General features: G+C 38.8%; 1 protein-coding gene across 3 annotated transcripts in view; it reads right to left on the bottom strand.

Annotated features, from left to right (window-relative positions):
- tbl1x (transducin beta like 1 X-linked) overlaps window positions 1–21,768 on the bottom strand; it is a 31,393-nt gene continuing 9,625 nt past the window's right edge. For all 3 annotated transcript variants that reach the window (XM_077617119.1, XM_077617117.1, XM_077617118.1), the window contains 14 exons: window positions 9,959–10,064; window positions 7,395–7,540; window positions 7,104–7,323; window positions 5,608–5,740; window positions 5,287–5,428; window positions 5,142–5,205; window positions 4,899–4,996; window positions 4,080–4,140; window positions 3,874–3,995; window positions 3,703–3,777; window positions 3,517–3,644; window positions 2,593–2,758; window positions 2,407–2,508; window positions 1–1,295 (listed from right to left, as the gene is read on the bottom strand). In XM_077617119.1, the coding sequence (XP_077473245.1) occupies window positions 1,269–1,295; window positions 2,407–2,508; window positions 2,593–2,758; window positions 3,517–3,644; window positions 3,703–3,777; window positions 3,874–3,995; window positions 4,080–4,140; window positions 4,899–4,996; window positions 5,142–5,205; window positions 5,287–5,428; window positions 5,608–5,740; window positions 7,104–7,323; window positions 7,395–7,540; window positions 9,959–10,016 (1,542 nt within the window). In that variant the 5' untranslated portion in view covers window positions 10,017–10,064 and the 3' untranslated portion in view covers window positions 1–1,268. The remainder of the gene's footprint in view (window positions 1,296–2,406; window positions 2,509–2,592; window positions 2,759–3,516; window positions 3,645–3,702; window positions 3,778–3,873; window positions 3,996–4,079; window positions 4,141–4,898; window positions 4,997–5,141; window positions 5,206–5,286; window positions 5,429–5,607; window positions 5,741–7,103; window positions 7,324–7,394; window positions 7,541–9,958; window positions 10,065–21,768) is intronic.

Genomic DNA, 21,768 nt, shown 5'->3' with positions numbered 1-21,768 from the left:
TTCTGATATCAAAATAGAGTGATTTATTTGAGACACTGAACGACTTTGAATGTTTAGTCTTGAAACAGGTGACCACACCCTGGACCAGGGTGCGCTAGAGACATAGTATCAGTAGCTGTCACAGCGTTTCATCCACATTGGCCAGCAAACCCACAGCCCAATTTCTCAGTCTGACACAGACAATAATGGCTCTGAAAAAGTCCCAAAAAAAACGTGGATGACCCCTTGATATCCTATTGTGACACCTGATGAGAAAAAAAGGGGGAAATGTCTGCCTTTCACCTCGAGAAAAAAAAAAGCCACCATGAGGGTTTTTTTTAAAGTGCACTTTATGTTGTTTGAGCGCAAGTTGAAAAAAGAAACTGAAGCAAAAGTTACACACTTTTTGGGATTCAGATTTGGATGCTTCAGTAGAATTGGCACAGGGAAAAAGTGCTCAAAACAGAAAACCGTGGAAAACTGTGCGTTGGAATTTGGTGGGTGTGGCTTTGTTTAGCCCATTTTACACACAATGTGAGGACGCAACTGAGTGACACGCGATGAATCCGTAAATTTGGCTGTTTGTGCCTCGACTGGAAAAAAAGGAGTTTGGAATTAAAAAGCGGCTTCGAGCCATTAGCGAGCCCCTAACGTGACGTCAATAAGGTGTACTGTATATAAACATATATACACAGTATATAAGTCTGTGTATTAATCTAATTTACATATTTTTACATTCTTCACATGTACATCCAAAAAAAGGGCAAATTTCTCTTTGTAAAACCACACTTTTGCACACATTTTTTTTGTCCGTGCTGTTTCCAATTGTCGGGCCGGTTTGGGAAGGTCGGTCGGGAACAGCAAGGCTCCACCTTTTGCGCTTTCGATAAGTCTGTCTGTGGGCGGGGGTGGACTTTTCACTTGCGTCGTTCGCCCCCCGAGGAATTCTACGAGTCTTCTTTCCATCATCGACCGCCTCCCGGTTGAGTCGTCCTGCCTGCCCGGCGGCCGGACTGCGGCAGGAAGGGGACCAATGGCAGCGCTTCCTTATGAGATACCGTGACATAAAAGCTCCGGTTTTGTCGACGCAAGTCTGACAGCGAACGGTCGCTCCTTCCTCGTCTGTTTTTTGTTGTCGTTGTTACTGTAGTTGCTCCCGTGAGTTATTTTTTTTCTGGAATTTAACTCGGTGGATCTGCCACACTCCCCAAGATGAGCAACAAGAACGTTTGCTGATGTCTTAAGAAGGCATTCCGCTGCACATTCCGTCGACTAGTCGTCCGACACTGCTATTTCCGGAGGTCCAGAACGCACACCTGACGCGAGAAATGACAAGGGGACGCCAGTTAGGAACTCTTTGACCCTAGTTCATCTATTACAAGCACAATTTGTATAACTGGCCCAGTGTTGTGTTGTCAGTAAACAGTTCATTGACTTCCAAGATGTGTAAAAGTAAGGGGAAAAAGGCCAGTATTTGTAGTAAGTAGCTCCAGACAATGAAGCAAACATTTTATTGATGCTGGTACTATTTTAGCCAATCCCAATTTAACTGCCGTTCTCCATGATATCGATAATGTTCATTATCACATGCACCTGGTGCTCGACTCCGTTACTGTGTGTAGGTATAAAAATCCTCACAGAATGTTTATGCTCGCAAGCTCGGTCATTTGTTTTCATGTTGAAACTCTATATTTCCCATTTTCGGAGATCTATGAAATTCGCCATTTGCATATAAGCCGCATTTGTAACTAAAAAATGATGACTGAATCAAGGGTATGGCTTATATGCGCACAAGATTTGCTTTACTCTTTCACCAGTATATGTCGGCAAAGTAACATTTACTATTTGTTGGTTATTTTCTGTTTTGCAGTAAGTTAGTCGCCATTGACAAGAATAGATGTTAAATCAATTTGAATTATGAGAGTCTGGGAGTGATCAGATGATTGTTGAACCTTTTATTGACCAAGTTTTAAGATGACCAATTATGAGTTTAAATATTTTTATTAAGGGATGTATTTTTTATTTTTCTGATTAAATGTATACATTAAACTATGTTATTTAAAAAAAAAAAACAGAAATGTTAATTTCAAAGAAATTTGAGATGGTTAATTATACAATCATTGAATGATTTGAAAAGGCTTTCTCCCAATGTTTTATAAGGCTAGTGGGCTATATCGAACTAATTAAAAATATTAAATGAATAAACACTGAAAAAAATCATTTGCATATTAAAAGACATAACTTCAAAATTAATCATTATTTTTGTATCATTATTATTCATTATTGTATATGTATGTATGCCTATATACACAAAATAAAATGCATATAATCAATAAACAGTCTAAATCAGTTTTTTTTTAAAGAGAAAGCCCTACAAAAGGTTAATAATATAATACATTTTATAAATTTGTATATGTGAAGACTTACTGAACCATCTGACGCGCTGGCACCAACTTTGTCACCGGTGCTATTCCAACACACTTCAAAGATCCCACCGGTACCTCTGTAGCTATGCACCAAGGCCCCGCTCTGTAACAACGTATTACTTTAAAAAAAAAAAACAGCCAAGAGGACCATCATGTCCAAGAACAAATGGATATGGCCAAGACTTACCGTCGTGTTCCAAATGTGCACACACTTGTCAAAGGAGCCGCTGGCGAGATGCTTGCCATCCGGGCTAAAGGCCACGCTGTAGACGGGCTCCTGGTGCTTGGTCAACGTATGGATGCAGACCCCTCGTTCGACGTCCCACAGCCGTACCGTCGAGTCAAATGACGCGCTACGAGGGTGAGAAAGATACACCCAAGATTAATTATACCAAAAGAACTTATTTGATACATTTTGTGGGGCTTGTCAATAGCCATAAAACTTTGTTCTCTGAATGAGTCTTGTCATTTAGCCACATTAGGCTGCTCACATTTGGTTGTGGTTATTAATATCAGAAGTGGGTAGAATAGTGTTACTTCAAAATAATTACACTTAAGTTAAAGTAGCCCTCCAAAATTTGGACTGAAGTACAAGCTAAAAAGCCACTGAGAATACTCATGTAATGAGTAACTTGCTTTTGCACGGCAACGCGCTGGTAAAATTACATAAAAATATATAAATGAACTTGGATTACGATGCAAACACACTCAAAAATAAGTTTAACCGAACCTAACACTAAACTTAATTCTAATTTTGTTTGACATTTTGATACCTTTCTTCTCGGGGCTCTTTTTGTCTCGTATCTCAAGATAAATATTTGCCCAAATTTTACTCGTATGTCGGGCCACTCGTATGTCGAGGTACCACTGAAAATGTTTGTGGGTGTGGTCTTCTTTCACACCCTATTTAATGCTTTATTTACAAAAAGAAGATTGGAATATTATAGGTAAATCTCTTATGTACGGAAAAAAAATCAGGATCAGCAAAAATCAAGTTCAACAGGTCAGACTTTTGAAAAAAAATGTGATTGGCCGAAAAATTGTAATCGTACAACACAAAAGCAGACTACAAATGTTTTTTTTGCTGCTTTTCATACGAGCCCTTTCTTACCTGGCAAGCATGATGTTGGAGTTGGGATTGCTGGTGCCGGGCCCAGTCGGACTCCATTTAATAGTGTAGATTTCTTTACTATGCGCCTGGAGGTCGTGGACGCACGATTCTTGTTTCATACTCCAGATCTGGAACGGCACAGACATAAATTCCCTCATTGTCTTCAAAACCTGAGGCTTTTCTTACCTTTAAGGTCATGTCGTCCGAGCATGAGGCGAGCAGCATTCCCGAAGGATCCCACTTAATGGCATTAACTTCGTTCTATCAGGCAAGAAAAAAAAAAACGGGACAAGAGTTCATTACGATATGGATCCCTTAGGAATATTACGAAGTGTTTTATGGCGTGGATGATCTTACCGTGTGACCCTGGAAGGTCTTGAGTGGCCGGTCGCTGCCGAGGCGACACACGTGGATGCACATGTCAGTGCTGCACGAGGCAAAGGTGGTGTTGTTCTGCCAGTCCACATCTAGAGCCGGAGCTATTGGTATCAACAGGTGCTCATTAAAAAGGGCTCCTTATGTATTTTAGTACTATTCCACATGCATGATTGAACACAATTTACCTGAGTGGAAGGGGAACTGCTGTTTGGCTTCTCCTGTGTGCGCGTCCCAAATGATTGTCGTCTGGAAAAATCACAGACAATCAAGACAATGTATCATAAATCTATGTGTAAATATAGCTATTTTCATATGTTGTTCTATTGTATTTTAAATGGTTTAAATAGATTTAAAGTTTAAAGAGTCTGAAATGTAAATAGTTAGTAATTAGTTGAACTCTTATTCTCCTGTAATGTTAATCTTTAATTGGCGAAAAATTACGAAATAAAATGATTAAAAGACACCCAAGAGGTTGAATTCTAATGGCATAGGCCTGTTTTGTGGTTTTATTTGTGGTCTTTGAATGATACTGAGATTTTTGTGTGGGAATATTTATGGTTCGGAAAGTTAAAGACCATTTTAATTTGAGTAAATTCTTTGTTTTTCTGTGTATATTGTTTTTTTGATCAAGTAAATATGTCATTGCTGAACCGGTACCGATATTCCCTTCAAATTTTGTTAGATCTACGATCTCAATGTTCAAATTCCACAGGCCTAATTTAGACTGTTATAAAATGAGGCAGGTGAATGATAAACTGTAAGTTAAGAAACGTTCTAGTCAGAAAACTGTCATATTTTGTGACATCTGTGTCATGTTCGAGTGTTTCTAAAAAAATATATTTAAAATCAGGTATATGTTCACCACAATTGCAAGACAAAGGTTTCTTTTAAGAAAAAAGTTTCTCAGCTTTAACTGTATTTGCTATCAGGGATAAGTCATATATACAGTAAGTGTACCCTGTAAGGAAAAAAAACTGTGTATCACACCCATCATTAGTAAATACCTTATCTACACCAGCACTGAGAATGGAGTTCCCCTTCTTGTTCCACTTGAGTGCAAATATTGGCCCCTTGTGCTGTCCCAAGGTGCTTGCCAGATTTCCTAATGTATCAGGGCAATTCCGTGAGACTTCATTCCAAACAACAACTCCATTACATTAACTCCTTGGCAGCCATTGACAGCGATAAGATCAATTTTCCCTGTTTAAATGGGTCAAATGTACATCGCCTTCAATGGAAGAACCTACCGTCCTTCGTCCATATCCTGGCGAAGCCGTCGTATGATCCCGTTGCTAGGAGCGTCCCATCACTCTGTCAGGTGTCGAAAATAAAGAAGTTAATACAAATGTCTGTTTTAAAAGAAGAGGGGGACAAGTGTGTGCTGGAACCTACATTCCAATCTAATGACGTGACATCTTTGTTGCTGGGGACGTCCTGCCCACCTTCTCGAATACAGTGGCGCAGCACAAGCTGGGTGGAGTTGGAGTTGTTATTCTCGTTGAGGTTCCAGATTCTGGCAGTGGAGTCCCCCGAACTGAACACAGTACAAAGACCAATTTGTGTTTTCAGGAAAAACAGCCCAGACTCTCAGTTCCACATCATTTGGTGTAAACAGTGTTAGAAAATGGTGCCAATGAAGCATTCGCTTATCTGATTTTTACTATTCGGGTCAGTTTGGTCACACATACTTTGGCACGCAAGTTTGCAGCTTACCCGGAGGCCAGCAGATCACTGACAGGGTTCCAGGCACAGATGAAGACTTCCGACTCATGACCTCGCAGCACCGTGGCTTTGCTAGCGGGGATCTCCACGTCCACATCCATGTCCATCGACTCGCAATGGTTATCTAAGGGTGTGAGTGTGCATCCACATATGAAATTACAGGCACATGGCATAGATTTATCTTTAATTCAACACCAGATTTTCATATAAAGATGAAAATATGAAAGATTTAGCCTTTAACCAAGGGGAGTGTTACAGTCAAACCTCATTTCTCTCTCAACTTACTCTTGCTGACATCTTGAAATTAAATCTCCACAAGTGCATGTTGACACACAAACATCCTCCCTCTGCCTCACAATCCACCTGATCCAAATCTCTCAGGTTTCAAAAGCACATCAAGCTGCAAAGCGCGAACTATAGCACATTGTGCAAGGATCGTATTATTCACCACTGTTCTTCCTTTGACGCAGTAAGGCGGAAGATATCAATGCATCTAGGGCTAATTGATTTTAAAAAAAAAACATTTGCTATTTTTATTTTTATTTTGATGTTTTGATTTGACTAATGCTTTCCCCCCACCCCCAAATCAATCTTCAATGAAAATTGTTGAATTCCTCATTTCAAACATGCCATGAAAGGACATCATATGATCTAAACATTATAAATTATTACAGTGCATCCTTCATTATAAGACAAGTGGGCTGCCCGGCATATCTTGCCCCGCACCAGGTTAAAAAAGTGCTACAAAATTCAGTATGCGTACTGTATATTCAAACTGTCTTGTGATACATTTTAAAGTGCAAAAACATGCACCAGGTCGTTAAGACTTGTCTTCTTGTAAGACTCTCATTCAGGTATTGTTACTAAATTGCTTATAAAAACAGAGAATAGTCATCATTTCAAAGTTCCAGTGAAGTGACCATTTTTCATCCTCATTTATATATTATTATTAAAAAAAAAATGGTGAGCCACTGATGGCTTTTCTACTACCAGGTTTTGCAGGTTTTCTGGGGGAAACTCTTTATATGTTAAGTTTTGTAACTTTTGCCTTTGTTGTACAGAAATCATATCATAAATATGTATATTTTTGGTCATTGACTAACTGTATCAACCATAGACTCAGCCATGTGTAATAAAGTCAATCATTGTACCGGTCTATCTATTGTGATTTTTTTTAATATCTGAATGTAAATATACAATGTAAATATCTCCTGTTAACTCAGAGATCAATAATCATCCACTCCATTTCGACTGGTCCTGCCAGACCTCAGTCAAATCAAAATGGATGTCTATTGTTGTTACTGGCAGCCAGTGAGTTAATCTAAAAACTAACAGTAAAGCCGTTAGAACAGTGGGAAAGTTGATCCGTTTCTTTCTTTTGATTGATTTTACTAGTAATATGACAAACTTACAATGTGGTCAGGAGAAAAACTGCCTCTTATATCCAAAATAAATAGACCCCAAATTTTTCAGGACCTTACACATACTCAAATTGTGCGTGCCGTTCTCCTCGCCGTTGACAGTGGCGTCCCCGTTCTTTGGCGCGATGGATTGGTTGCCGGAAGTGGAGGCCGCCATGGTGCAGCCGGCCTGCTGCTGGGCCAGTTTGTCGCGGAAGGCCTGCTGCCGCGTCTGCACCACATCTGGCATCACGGCGTCGATGAGCGACAGCGACTCGATTGGCCGCCCGTCAAACACCGTTCCGTCCTGTGGGTGAGACTCATTCTGTAAATATCTTGTAAAAACGCAGACGGAAACTACGGCAAATTTCATCTTACTTCATTGATGCTAATCTCTGCCTCTACATATTGGAGCCCTTTCTGCAGGATGGAGATGAGGGCTGCAGGGGGCACTAGTGTTCCATTGATGTTGGATTGGCTGATATGGCTCTCAATGCCAAAGGTGAACGCTGAGTGGGAGAAACCTGAAAACAAGACCATACATTTATTAGCTACATTCGTTTGTGAGACCCAATTACATAAGAATGACACATGAGCATCATCAAAACTGTGCATATACGTGCATATGTCCAAAGTATCTAATAGGTTCTTTTGGGCTTGTGTCATTAAGGCTTAAGGGGTTTCTTTCCCTCACATTTGTGTTGGGCTACACCAAACCTGACAAGGATTTGTGTTGTGTGTAATAAAAGTTTTAAAAGGCACCTCCCACGCGAGATGAACCTTAATTGGCTAGGAGCCAAAGTGCACTGCAGTGAAGTCCTACTGAGACTCTTCTCACTTAACCTTAGTGATTGATAACAGATTCACTTCTTCAATAGGCTTCTCATTTCAGGTTTTGTGATTTTATTGTAATAGTGTTTATATAACAGGCAAAACACAGGATAAAGGAGGTAAGGCTTATCCCAAAATATATTGGAAATGACATTTATTGCAATGGTTGAAGCACTCCTCTTATTGAGACACCTGTGTCCCACTGGGCACTCAAGACAAGCTAGTCGACACTTTGAAGAGTAGACACACCTTCGTTGCAAACGTCAGCCGCAGTGAACTGATGTGCCAAACTAAACTAACCTCAGGCCCACATTGTATGCAGGAATGAAATTATACTGACATTTCAAAACAACCATTTCATAATATGACAGCTTTCAATGAAGTATTGAAGCATTTACTGACATTTGAGAAATAGTCAATGAAATCCACTCCCGAGTCATTATGTGACCCAACATGCACCATGTAGCATCAAGGTATACAATGCTCAACATTGACTTTTATGGGTGAGTGACATGAGAATGATAGGTTCCAGCACCCCCTGCAACCTTTGTTAGGATAAGCGGTACGGAAGACGAATGAATGAACTTCTAACACGGTTCTCAATGGTTAAGATGAGATTTTCCCATTTTAAAATGTGATGGTAAACCCCATGAAGTTATCGTTTTGATTCTGTTTACAATGTATGTATTATCCCTCCTCAATCAGACATTTTAAGATCAATCCTTTGTCTTCGTCCATGTAAACTCAGATTACTACCACTTTCAGTCAAAATTAACGAAATACTTAAACAATAGAGAAAAAGAAAAAAGAAAAAAAACTCTGAATGTCAAATGAGTCATGACAAATTCAGAAACAAAACAGGGATATGGTACATGCATTACAGCTCCCTATAACAACAGAAACACAATTGCACACCTAGCGCCCCCCCCCCTTATTATTTCCACCGACCTATAGTCTACCTAAGCCTGCTAAAAACCTCAACAAGCTCTGTGGGAATTTTGACAACTTTTATCTGCAAATGGAGAAGTCCATCCCCCACCAAAAAACCTCCGGGTGAATTTTAACTTTTCTTAACCGCAAATGGTTAATCTTGTCCATGCTATATGTTCATATTGTTTGCTTTCTACAATAGTTTCCTGTAGAGTAAATTGAAAGGTAGAATATGAACACAGATGGCTTGAGAATGGCATTGTATTTTAAGCATTTAGGTCAATTGAACATGGCAAAGATTAGTGCCATTACTCAACATGAGGAATAAAATCATTTTGGATGCTTGTCAATTCATTAAAAAAAATGAAATATTATTTGCCGGTGTGTTTTAATGTTCTTAAGTGCAGTCGTCCCCCAACTGTCATGTTGAGAAAATAGCCTCGCCTTTTTTTCTCCATTTATTTATCCTTTTTTTTTTATTGTTGGCTGCTTATTTATGCCCAAACGTACCCCAGGAACAATTTGAAATCGTTATGTTTGAAGAATGTAGCCTGTATTCATGTTACATACATGTTGTAGACTACACGTGTAGTATGTTCACACGATCTAATAGTTTGTTATCCTCTGTATTTTCTGACTGAAAGGCAACATTATGTAGTATAGTAATGCAGTATGATTCTTCATGACGAAATGATTATCTGGGATCCCAAAGGGGACAGCATGTGCTCATAAATATTTTGATATTGGTTATAGTACCATCATTGCCTTACATATTGCTCCTTTGAAATTAGATAATAGGTGATGACAGCCATTCCAATTAAAATAAACTTTAAGATCTGACGTACAATTATGTGGACATAATTTTTCATGTTTTGGGTCAAGTAGGCCAGAATAACAAATATATATATTTGGTTTACAAGTGTGGCGTCAATAATAATTATAATATATTTTGTATTATTAGTCGTTATTTTATATTACATTATATTATTTTCTAGTAAATACAAATGCTCAATTATTAATGTTAATAAAAGCAAAATCAATCACATCAAACTAAATAAAAACAAATATACACTTGTTATAGTGTTGGTAATACTGTCTGCAATCCATATTGACTGTCAAAATGGATCTTTTCAGCTCAAACAATACTTAAAGTGTATCAACTCCAGCTTTTACAGACTAACCTGATTCTTGGAGGTATCTGTAGACCAAGAAGTTCACCTCGTCACTGGTAATACTCATTTTAGCCCAGAGAAACAGCCGAGGTCTTTTGGAAGGCTCGGCTCACTCCTGGAGAGGCGCATACGAAAAAAAAGAAAGACTTAATATTCCATCTCAGTACTCTCATCATTGCAAACAAAGCTTTATGACTCAAACCAAGAAATGTCAACAGTCTACCAGGTTCTATATACAGTTGTACCCCAACTTACTAAGTATTCAGGTTATGAAATGTCTCAATGGGAAAATTTTGTATTCAGATGTGAAACAAATTCAAGTCACGAAATGCAAAAATGAAAATAAAAAAAAATAAAAATCAAGCGTCCCCGAAACATACCATATTGTCATGCCTACTGGGCTCTCCGACTTAAAGGGTGCTATCTCCGTTACATGCAATTTCTGCATTTTGCCCATATACAACTTGCTTCAGTTTAATGGGCCCAACATTGTGGTGGTGCTAGCATGAACTACCATGTTTTAAAAAAGGCAGCAGGAGCAAAATGTAGTTTGGGTGTGCTTTATTGACAATGTGCGTCACATTAATATTAATCAAAGCATCCAAGCATCTACATATCCGTCAGTCTTCATCTTCTGTATCCAACTTGAATGGGTCCTCTCTAAGTCAGTCAAAGTTGTCACCTTTTAATTAAAAGTGATGCGAACTAGCTTAGGCAAAAGCTTGCCTTGCTAACTGACACTTTAGCCCAAGCTAAGCCGATATTGTTTTGCAAAATGAATACCTAATTACACTCCTGTTGATACGTGCTCTTTTCTTGCACCCCCTTTCACGTCAGGCCTTTTCCTCTACTATATTCAAGTGGCGTGCATGTTGGCATGAAATGAACAAACATAACAATTTTAAATAGTGAGTTTACGTGCATGTGTACCTGTTTGCACTCGCCCTTCCACTCCAATGGAAAATGTCTTGCATTTTTCATTTTGATTTGGTTTTAAATAAAGAATTCTCTTTTTTTTATCTCACATATTTATACAAAATTGCTATACGTTTATCATTTTTCAAGCATTTAGGGGATATAATTGGGAAGTTTGGAACAGATATGTAAACTGCGATTCTACTTTAAAAAATCAAGTTAAGAAACCACTTCTAGAATGAATTTTCTAAGTAGAGGTACAATTTTACATTTCTTACCGAGCCTGACATGTTCAGTTTCCTTTTCAGAACTAAACCACAGACATTGTGGCCTGGTAAATTATACAGCAACATACATGTTGTCTTGTCCACCCCCGGTTAAAACATTGCTACAAAGTATGAAAAGTATAATGGTAGTTCTACATGTCCCAGCTCTCAGCACTGGACTGCATTGTATTTTTGGCACCAAGCTTTGCATGTTTGGATACAGAAAGATAAGATAACACGCTAATTATCAGAACTTGTACAAGAATGAGTCAGGAGCATTGGTTAGTTTTCTGCTTGAGAAAAGAGAAGACAAAGAGGAATCAATGTTGCATCACGTATGAGGCATAAGTTTGGATGTCCACGTTGAATTGCTAAGAGCGTTCGTGGCCACTCCAATTCCCCTTTGGTAACATAGCAACTAGAGCGATGGAGGAAAATACAGACAACAGTGTTGTCCCAATTACCAAAGAGCGCACAGCCGTAGGGCGTGAACAAGTTTCTCAAAAGGAATTATTCACTCTTTCACCTTGCTATAATCTTTGTTAGGGGAATTCACCTTTAATGTACCACAACTGAGGCTCGGTAATTAAACTAACATTCTTAATTTATGCAGGCACAATGTGTTTTGTTCTGCTGACTCCCAGTGGGGCAAAGTGTGCAATTAAAAGGAAGCACCTGATTAGAAATGTCCAGAAAATCACAAAAGAAGAAAAGAAGAAACTCCAACTGCATTTCTAAGACATTATTACCACACCTTCACTTCCCATAGAGTCATCTTAACCAAAATATCATTCCAAATGCAAGATGTCCCTCTCTACTCCCCTCTGCATAAAAACAAAAACACTTGTGAGCCTTAGCTACCGTGTCCTGATTTGACCACGCAGCCCCATTAGCTTACACTTGAGGCAGAAAGCTGCATAAAAGCCCAGTCACAACAGCGGCGAAAACAACAACAAAACGGAACATTTCATTCCCGGGAAGCCTCGAGAGCTCGGGCCCCGCTAAAGATGGGGGAAGGGCATCAGCATCCATCAGAGGGCTATGATATGTTCCATTGCTACCTGGGCCACCACATCTGACAAAAAGCTTGAAGGTTTATCCACGCTAAAGTGATGAGTGGACTATGAAAGGCTCTTTACTTAGCTTGTCAGTTCTGATAACATTTGAACTTGAGGGAGGAAAGAACAGGATGGAAACAGTCTATGACGGTGGGGGCGGGGATGGGAGATAAAGATCTGTTTCCACAGGTTTAACCCTTTATATAGTGCCCATTCAACTCATTGGCTTCTATTGATGGCGCTACATGCAAGATGTTGATTGCGAAAGGCTGGCAGCGCTGCGAACCTCTCCCAGTCAACATGAATTGAATATCTAGTGCCGTCAGTGGCGATGAAATTTGTGTATTCACGCCAGTCTTCCTAGTTTCAATTCATCTAGATTTGTCAATCGCAAGCAATGACTTCCGGTTAATTTTTTTTATAAACCTGTACATATTCTTTTATTTAGTAATGGTTTTCTTTAATTTACCAAACCAAATGAAGAAATTAAATCACATTTATTTTTCATTATATAACTGTTTATATTTAAAACAACCTTAGAGTATAATTGAAGGCCACAGTTTATTTCGGTTGTTATCTATTTAAATTATATTTTTAAGTTAGCATTTTATAAATTATAAAAGGTGATTAAAATTCAAAATAACTTGAATTTGGGTGTAGATGGAGGTCCACTCTCACTGTTCCTCTAAGCAGTTTATTAATATATGATTTATCAATTAATAAAAACATTAATAAATAACGATGAAATTTAAAATGTTATATAATTACCAAAAATGTGATGTTCATATATGTGGGCGCAAGGTCTTTATAAGGCCTAAAGTTTTAAATGGGCAACAATAGTCACTTGTTTTACAAAGGATTAAATGTGATCCTTTCAAGCAATAGTTAGTTAGCAGCTTATGAAATTATCATAAGCACTATGACGGTCCTTTGTGTGCGTCTGATACATATGTGCTAAAGAATAATTGATAGACAGAAAGCACTGTTGGTGAAACAGTCACCACCTACAACCATCTTTTTTTAAACAAGCAACTCTTCACTCACATACCTTTGAGTGAGTAACCTTGTAGTCATGGGAACACTAATGTCTAGTCTGCCACAGTGGACTCAAGTTCAAAGTCACACCAAACACCACTTGTGCTGTGTGTGAAAGAAACATACCATTCTAGCGATAATACTTACCCCTGTTATATATGTTTCCACTACAACAGACTAATAAAAATATGAATAATAATAAGAGTCGTACTTCTACTTACAAGATATTAAGGTTACGAAAAATGCTCAGTGGGAAAATGTTGTCCCCCGAAACCTAAAAACTGTTCCTTTATTTTATTTTGAAATTGGCACGATAGACTTGCTCTCCCGTTGGCTATCTCCCAACACTTCACTGGTCTTCCATTGACTGTCTCCTAACACTGCGCTCCCACCGACTAGAAGAATAAATAAATGTATTCTTTCTCTATTTTGTGTGTTTCTCACATCTTTCATGCAAAACTGGTAGACTGATAATTTTTAAAGGGTTTAGTTTGGTAGTATATTGAGTGCTATGGAACAAGTTAGACATTTCACTTTTAAAATGTGTCTCAATGGAGACAAATTTCGTAGGTAGAGGCACCACAATATTATTTCTATACTTTTCTGTCTTAATGATTTGATTTGGTGATTCTTAATGATCCCATTTACTTTGTACTTTTGCTTTGTTGTTCTGTCTAATCACCCTTTGCTACTGCCACAATGAAATTTCCCGAATACGGGATGAATAAAGTTATTCAATCCAATCCAAAACAAACAACTAAATGGGCACAATTCTTATATGGCTTATGGAAACGTTGAAAAGAAAATCAGGAATTTTTATCTTCACAGTTTGTAGATAAGATGTACTTATACAATAACACATAGGTGGGCTGTAGACCTAAAACGTTTGCACCTTTTTGTTTGACAGATTGTACCGTAAACCTGTTCCACGAGAAAGTGCAGACATTCTCAATACCTCTTAACTTGCGTCACATTGCTTACTACTTTACTGATATTATTTAAAGGGTTAGGTTGACCGTAGTGTCAATGGGCAATATTTCCGCAAAACACTGAGGCTGAAATTGGTTGGTTGGTAGATTTTTTAGAGAGTCAAATTCATAGTAAAGCTCAAGTATGTATATTTTGTAGTAATTGATGGGTCATCAATCGTCTGACTGTTTATGACATACGGTGACACCATATCTAATGCTAATTATATGGTTGGTTATGCGAATTAGGATTGCAATGTTTTTCATAGTCTGAAATGAACAGCCTAATTATTATTTGACAGTCTTTCGCAAAAAAAAATTCTAAAGTAAAACAAACTATACTTTTCCAGCGCAGTCATCCAAAATCAACATTATACCACAGACTCCCAAGCAATGTTGAACTCACTTGTGATTGTGCAGATAGCTCAGAACCAGAACTAAAAGTATAAATCGTGCCATTCAACAGAAATATCTAGGATTGCAAAACTAAAATTATCACACAAAGTAGCATAACTAGCAAGAAATGAAACAACTGGAACAGTAACTGAAGAAATAATTAGCATAAAACATGGACTTTCAAAGGTATTTATAGCTGATGCGCCGCAGTGCATGCTAGGAGGCATGAGGCCCGACCACTAAACTTTCTCTTGCCAAATGAACCTTCTTAAAGCAATGAAGCTCTGCAGCCAATTTGTTTGCAAGTGGGTTTCAAGTTTTGCGGTGATTCATTTGCTCTACGGCCCCGTCAAGTGGTCTTGAAACCCAAGATGTCAGTGTTGAACAATCTATGACAATTTCTTTTAGAAAAAGATATTTGCTTGTGGCACTATATGAACAACATGCAACAGATGCCAATGATAATTTCTAATCCGTTTTCATTTTGAATTAACTTTCCTAAAGTGTTTGGCTTTAATTGAATTCTTTTTTGTGGAAAGTATGTTGCTAGCATTAATAATATTCTTTCACAGCCGGAAATTTATAAAATGTCGATCGATAACGGCTTCCCACTGTATATTCTGTAATGCATATGTGCTAAACACATTTGTTTTTCAATTTTTTTCTCAATATTTGGCATCAAACCTTATATTAAATTGAATCGGTTCAAATCGTTTATTTAACGATATTAATTGTCTTTTTTGTGAAATATTCACACTGCTAATACATGTTCAGTTTGGACAAATCCTTAAAACACCACTTCTAAAATGTAATTATTCAGGCCAAGCTGAATATCAGCAATACGGGAGGCTATGTATAAAGGACACAAAAATATAGCAAAGCTGCAGAGGCACTGCTGTTTGAAGACCAACAAAATAACATCATCGTGAAGACATCTGCAGCCGTTTCAAAATAAAACCAGCTTCCTTTGGGGAATGAGGGTAATTTAGTCAAATAATAAAACAGCAATGAATAAAATCGCAGCGTTGAGTGGGTGAGCACTTTGAATTTTAAGCAAAACTGCTGTTTCCCATCCCCCACACCCCCTGCCTCTACAGTATATTAATTATGTGCAGAACGAAGAGGTGTTAGAATATGGTGCAATGTTAACATTTCGGGAAATTGAGTTGTATGCAAAGACATCTTTGGCATTAAACTCAGTGAGCCCCGGCAGTGCTGCATTTATGTCGGTCTAAAAATAGACACAATAAGCTACTTGGTAGCTTTAAGGCCCATTTATCTTTTGGTGTGCGTACAGTAATGGAATCAAGCATTCATGTCAGAATGAAGGTTTGTAACTGCACGGCATTAAGCATCACTTAAAAATCCCAGAAAAGATCATTCAACGGTATAAATAACAGGATGTTGATTTGGCTGTAGAAAACAAAAAGCAGCCATCTCCATCCAGCAAATGCGGGTGTGTGAAAAGAATGCCGCTGAAAAGCAGCCTGGCGGGGACCCCATTTTCTCCTGAACAGTCACCTCCTGACAGATGTGCAAACAAGACCTGGAAACAGCAGCCATTTTCTCTTGAACTGCTCTGCTGAGTAAAACCCGCCTTTGAAGCTTCTGGTTGGGCTGCAGTCTTGAGAGGGGGAGGGGCGGGCTTGGCTGGGAAGTGTGGGGGAGGGGAACCAGAAGCAAGAGAGGAATTGGTGGAATGGGGGTAGGGTGATAAATAATGATCCTAAAACCAGGTAATCACAACAACAATTTGTGCACTTCATGGTGTGTTTTCTCCTCTGACATACAGCAGGAAAACACAGGGGGGAACTGATAACACTGAGGACCACTGGATTTATATCCAAAGACAGGCGGAAAAACACTGCACTATTTCAGGGAAATGACTTTTAAAGGGAAAAAAATAGTTTCCGCCAAAGCTCGCTTTGCCAATTTCTCTGCTGCACGGCCGTCTCTGTCGAAGTCAGTCAGCGGCGGCAATGTAGGTCAGCAAATTACCCGCTGGTTAACATTCCTTTAAGTCATGACGGCTAAGGAAATTACCTGCTGATGAGCAATTGCAAAGCTACAAACGAGAGGGCTTTCTCAGGGACAAAGACGTGAGACAACCCTGACCTAAAGCGACTTAAAGCGGGTTCACCATGAAACGGGACATTGCGGTTATAAGCCTTAGCACGCGAAGGTCATGGTTATGACGATACGAAGCAGTTTTTCCAAACATAAGCACAGTTTTTTTTCCGCTGTTCTGTATCTGAATTGTATCTGCTGTGTACATGCTCAAAAAATGGGGGATGGTGACAAACAAGGAGTCACATAGTTTGCTGACAGGACTTGCTTGATAAAGCAGTAGCTGCATTGCCATTAGCCCTACCTAGTAAATGGCAAAACCGAATTTTTTGTGGTGAAATGGAAATTCCTGAATGTTGCTGAAAAAAACAACTTAATAGGCCATCCAAAGACATTTTCCATTGGGCTGGTTGGGCATGGAGGAGGCAAACTTTTGGCAGCTAAGTAAACATACACGCAAACACGCAGCATAAAATTATGTTACATTTGGTGAAATATTGATCCAACAACGTTTGCCTTCGACCACTTCATCATTTAAAATGCACAAGACATTTATTGTCTAGCTGAGCGCTAGCAAGACTCGTAAACAGGTTGATAATAAATAGCACGTTTCTTCTTTTGACTTGCACCATAGCTTTCTTGGAAAAATGATGCAAGGCAAAGAATAAAGCTCAAGAGCCAAAGTGTTGGAACTCTATGACTCTGTTGAAAGCACATGAATGAGGAACTCGCCGCCAGCCGGAGCGGTTCCGCCCTAGTCCCGGAAAAAGTACCCAGAAAGGGGGCTTTTGGTCAGAAGGTCATACCCAAACACCACAGGTGGCCGCCTAAAGCGCACCATTTTCAGGTCGGGCTTCGTGGAGACGGAGGTCCTCTTAGGGAACTCTATCACGACAATAAAAAAAAAAACCAGATGCAACAAAAGGACGTTTGAATTTTTCAGATTTTGCGTTTCATAACTTGGAATTTCTTTTGTGCCCTAAGACAAAATTTTCCCAGTGAGGCCTTTTCCTAACCTGAATATTTTTTATGTAGTGACGTTCCTAAGTAGAGGTACCACTGTCTTAAAACATATCACAAGAATAAGACTTTTTTTCACATTTAAATGCCATAAGATGTGACATAGGTAATCATAATTTCTCTACATGCAACAAGTTTTGGACATTTATCTTCCTTAAGAAAAATCTCATGGTGATGCCTTACACAGCCTCCAGTGAAATTGCGCAAGTTAACGAGAATTTCAAAATATATATTTGGTTTTGGGGAAATCTGAAATGGGAACGGAGCTAATGAGTGATCATCAGATTTTAGTGCCATTGACATCAACAGATGTCTAATCCATTTGAATCATGACGGTTGGCATTGCTGCCAGCCTCTCTTAGTTGAAATGGATTGGACATCTAGGCAATAGCAGCCAATGGGTCATCAAGAACTCATCCACATGTTAACAGTCTGTGCTTCAAACAACCACTCAGATTTGCACTGTTATTCGCTTATAGGACTGCTGGGAAACAAGCTCGCTCATAAGCGATTATTAAGCAGATATGAACGTACGATAGCATGCTCTAATGAATAATATGCCTTTAGGTGAGGATATAAAATGGTCACGGCAAAATTTTTCATTAAAAAAAAACAAAGCAAAAGCAACAGGACGTTACTGGGCAAATTGAATTCAGAAGGCGGTCTGCAGTGCTGAACACCAGTGCTTCTCCAGATGAGTTTTACATGGTGCAGTGCCATCAAGTAAGAAGCCATTACAGTTGGCTCATTTCAACAGCAGTATTCCAGAGTGCCTGCCTTTAAATTGCCTCCAATCTGACTCGTGTCTATACGGCTGTTTTCCTTTCACAACAATCCTGTGAGATGTACCTTATAAGGTCTTAATACCATAAAGTCAGACAGCTACATCATTTCAGACTCAAAGGGGAGGATGAAACGCATAAAATATGTTTTGACATTGAACAAATGGCCCCAAGGGATTAATCGCCAGCAAGTCGTCATTTATAGTGTTCTAACTCATTACCGACCAAATATAAGTGAGGTACAGAGGTACCTCTAGAAGGTCGAATGCTATACTCATTAATTCTAATAACAAATTAGCATTTATAAAGACGTGCACGCTTTCTTACACATCTAATTTGAATGATTGTTACACAAGTACAAAATGAAATCAACCAGTAATGCAATTTGGAAATAAACAAACAAACATGCTACCTGGTAGACAAAGATAGAGCAGCTAAACAATTCATGGTTGGCTAAAGAGAGCCAGCTAACACTTTAAGTTTTAGATTCGACAAACCAGTGTACGTTAAAGAATATATTAAAAAACAACTGGTGGAAATAAAAATACAACTAGTGCTAAACATCGCCAAAAAGAACGTAATGCTATGAAAACAAGTACAGTACATACTTGCAATACTTCCCGTGAATTTCTTTTCATACTCTTCTCGACTGAATGGCTGTCGATGACGTCTAATTCATTCAAAGTGGGAGGGTACAAATGGATTTGGACATCTTCCGATAAACTCATAAATTCACAGCATGAGGATGAAAAGTGCCACATTATTGGATGTCTATCATTGACAATAATAATAATAAAAGAGTTAAGAGTTCCATTTCTATTCGGAAATATGTGTAACAAAGCTCCAGCTGAGAATTCAAAGCACCCGAATGAAGATGACTGAAATGCACTGAGGTCATGCAATATGCTTGTTTGATATAAAAGAGTTTAATGACTCGTTTGGAATATTTTGATTTTCAAGGTACAGTACAAAATGAAACTATTTATTTCAGGAGATGGCATGCAACGTTCTTCCCACTTCAAAGCGTATCCTATTTTTTTTGCGAAATAGCCGACTACACATGCTGTTGGGAGCAAGCATAGGTAGGCTTTATGTATACAACAGCGTGGGGGTGGGTGGCAAAGAATATATTTTGCGTGTGGAGGAGATTGCGGAACAGAGAGAGAGCCTTGGAGCAGCAAACATACAAAACACAAACCGCCAGCCTTAATGGCTCGTAACAATAAAAGTCAGGTATCTTGTTCAATATCGTAACTGTGATTTCTCCTGGGAATGCACCAAAATGAACATGATTAGCCAAAAAACAAAAACACTACAAAATGAGTCAGGCCTTCATTTTTCGTGTAAAAACAACTGGTGGAAATAAAAATACAACTAATAACTCGTCATTTGTGCACTGTAGGAAGGTGTTGACATATTTTAATCAAGTTACATTTAAAAATAAAATGTAACCACACTTAATTAAAAGCAATACATTACCATATGGGCGGAGTTCTATACACGCTTTTACGCTTTAATACATAGATACAAATTTCCAAGATCCAAAATGAAATGAAAAATATTTATTTGGTCATCAAATGTTTGTGAGAGCCTAAATTCTATGTTTTGAAATGTTCCTGTGTCATAGAATGTTTTTTTTATTTTTCACATTTTTGACCAATCAGGGTTGTATATGGTCTTCAGTCTTCGACGCAGAAACGATACATTTAACGATGAATTGAATCTGAACCAGTGATGGCCCGATCTCAAACTCAATTTCAGCACCCAATACAACTATTTAGTGTATCAGACAGTATCGGATTTGGTCATAAGATTGGATCTGATCCATTAGTCGCATATGTTTTCAGTATTATGGTGTTGACCGGCTGCTGTAAATCAAACCAGGAGGCAAACATGTCCGCTGAGTGGGTCTACATTTAGAAACTAATGTCAGTAACAGATCATCATGTAACAAAGGATGTCTTAACAAATAATAAAAAGTGATTTATCTTTTACTAGTTACATTAAATTTTGCATTATTTTTAATGGTCTAATAAATGGGGGGCATATATGGACCGGAAGTAATAAAAGTAACAGGACATCCGAACTAGTATCCTGTAGGAAAATGCAGTTTTCACATCATGAATATAGTAGAATTTAGGAAGAAGGGAAAAATACACTTGGGACTGCGATCAATGGCACGGAATGAATTAGAATGCCAAACCTGCCCCAATTTCTGATTTTAAATAATACTGCAAGCAATGGTGGTACAGAATCTCAACATAGCTGTAAAAGTCTCGCAGCCAGTTACAGAAACTGCTTTAGTATAAATGGGTCTATCGCAAAAACGTTTTCAGTCTATGACAAAACAGTAGTTACTTGCGGCCATGTCTTTTGTCAGTACAGTGCATTTATATTCCCGAGTGCACATCAAAAAGAAAAATCACGTCCTTGAGGTGGCAAGTCATCAACACAAAAGCTTGCTGCCAGCATCATGAGAACTCCACAAATAAGCTGTAAACACAGCGACATGCACAGCAGTGTGGGCAATACAAATGTTGCCATGGCAACCTCAAGATCTAGCTTCTCTGTCAACAGCTGCTCATGCCACCCCGAGCAGCCCCCACACTGTTCGCGCTTCCCTTCCATCTGACTCTGGGGTCAAACCAAAATACTCATCTTCATTCCCAGCCACGGCTTTTCTCGTATTTGTCCAGCATGATGCTAATACTACACCCACGTTAGTGTATGTGTGACAAATGCAGCAGAACCTTCCAATTCCTGCTTGCAAAAAATATCAAATCTTGTCTTCAAATCAATAATTCCAATGGGATTTATGAGAAAAATTTGAGTGTCAATGACGCACATTTTAAAATCAGTACATTTGTGAAAAACATTCAAGGTAGATTTATGCTTAACATTCATTCATCTTCTGAACCACTTATCCTCACAAGGGTCACGGGGGGTGCTGGAATCTATCACTGCTAACCACGGGCTCCAGCCGGGGGACACCCTAAATCGGTGGGCAGCCAATGGCATGGCACAAGGAAACCGACAACCATTCACGCTCACACTCATACCTAGGGGCAATTTTGAGTGTTCAACCAGGCTAAACAGCTTGTTTGTGGGATGTGGGAGTAAAACCCAGAAAAAAACCCACGCAAGCCCGGGACGAACATGCAAATTCCACATAGTGAGGACCAATGTTCCCTCTAAGCTGTGTGCGTGCGAAATTGCGCACTACTCTCGTCTTCTCTGCGCACAGCAAATCATATGGAGCGCACAAAATAAAATCCCTTTTTGTTTTATTTTATTTTTTTTTAGCTGAGGCCG

The sequence above is a fragment of the Stigmatopora argus genome, chromosome 13, assembly GCF_051989625.1.
Source record: "Stigmatopora argus isolate UIUO_Sarg chromosome 13, RoL_Sarg_1.0, whole genome shotgun sequence".
In the NCBI taxonomy this organism is placed as follows: Eukaryota; Metazoa; Chordata; class Actinopteri; order Syngnathiformes; family Syngnathidae; genus Stigmatopora; species Stigmatopora argus.
This window is presented reverse-complemented; position numbering and strand designations above follow the sequence as displayed.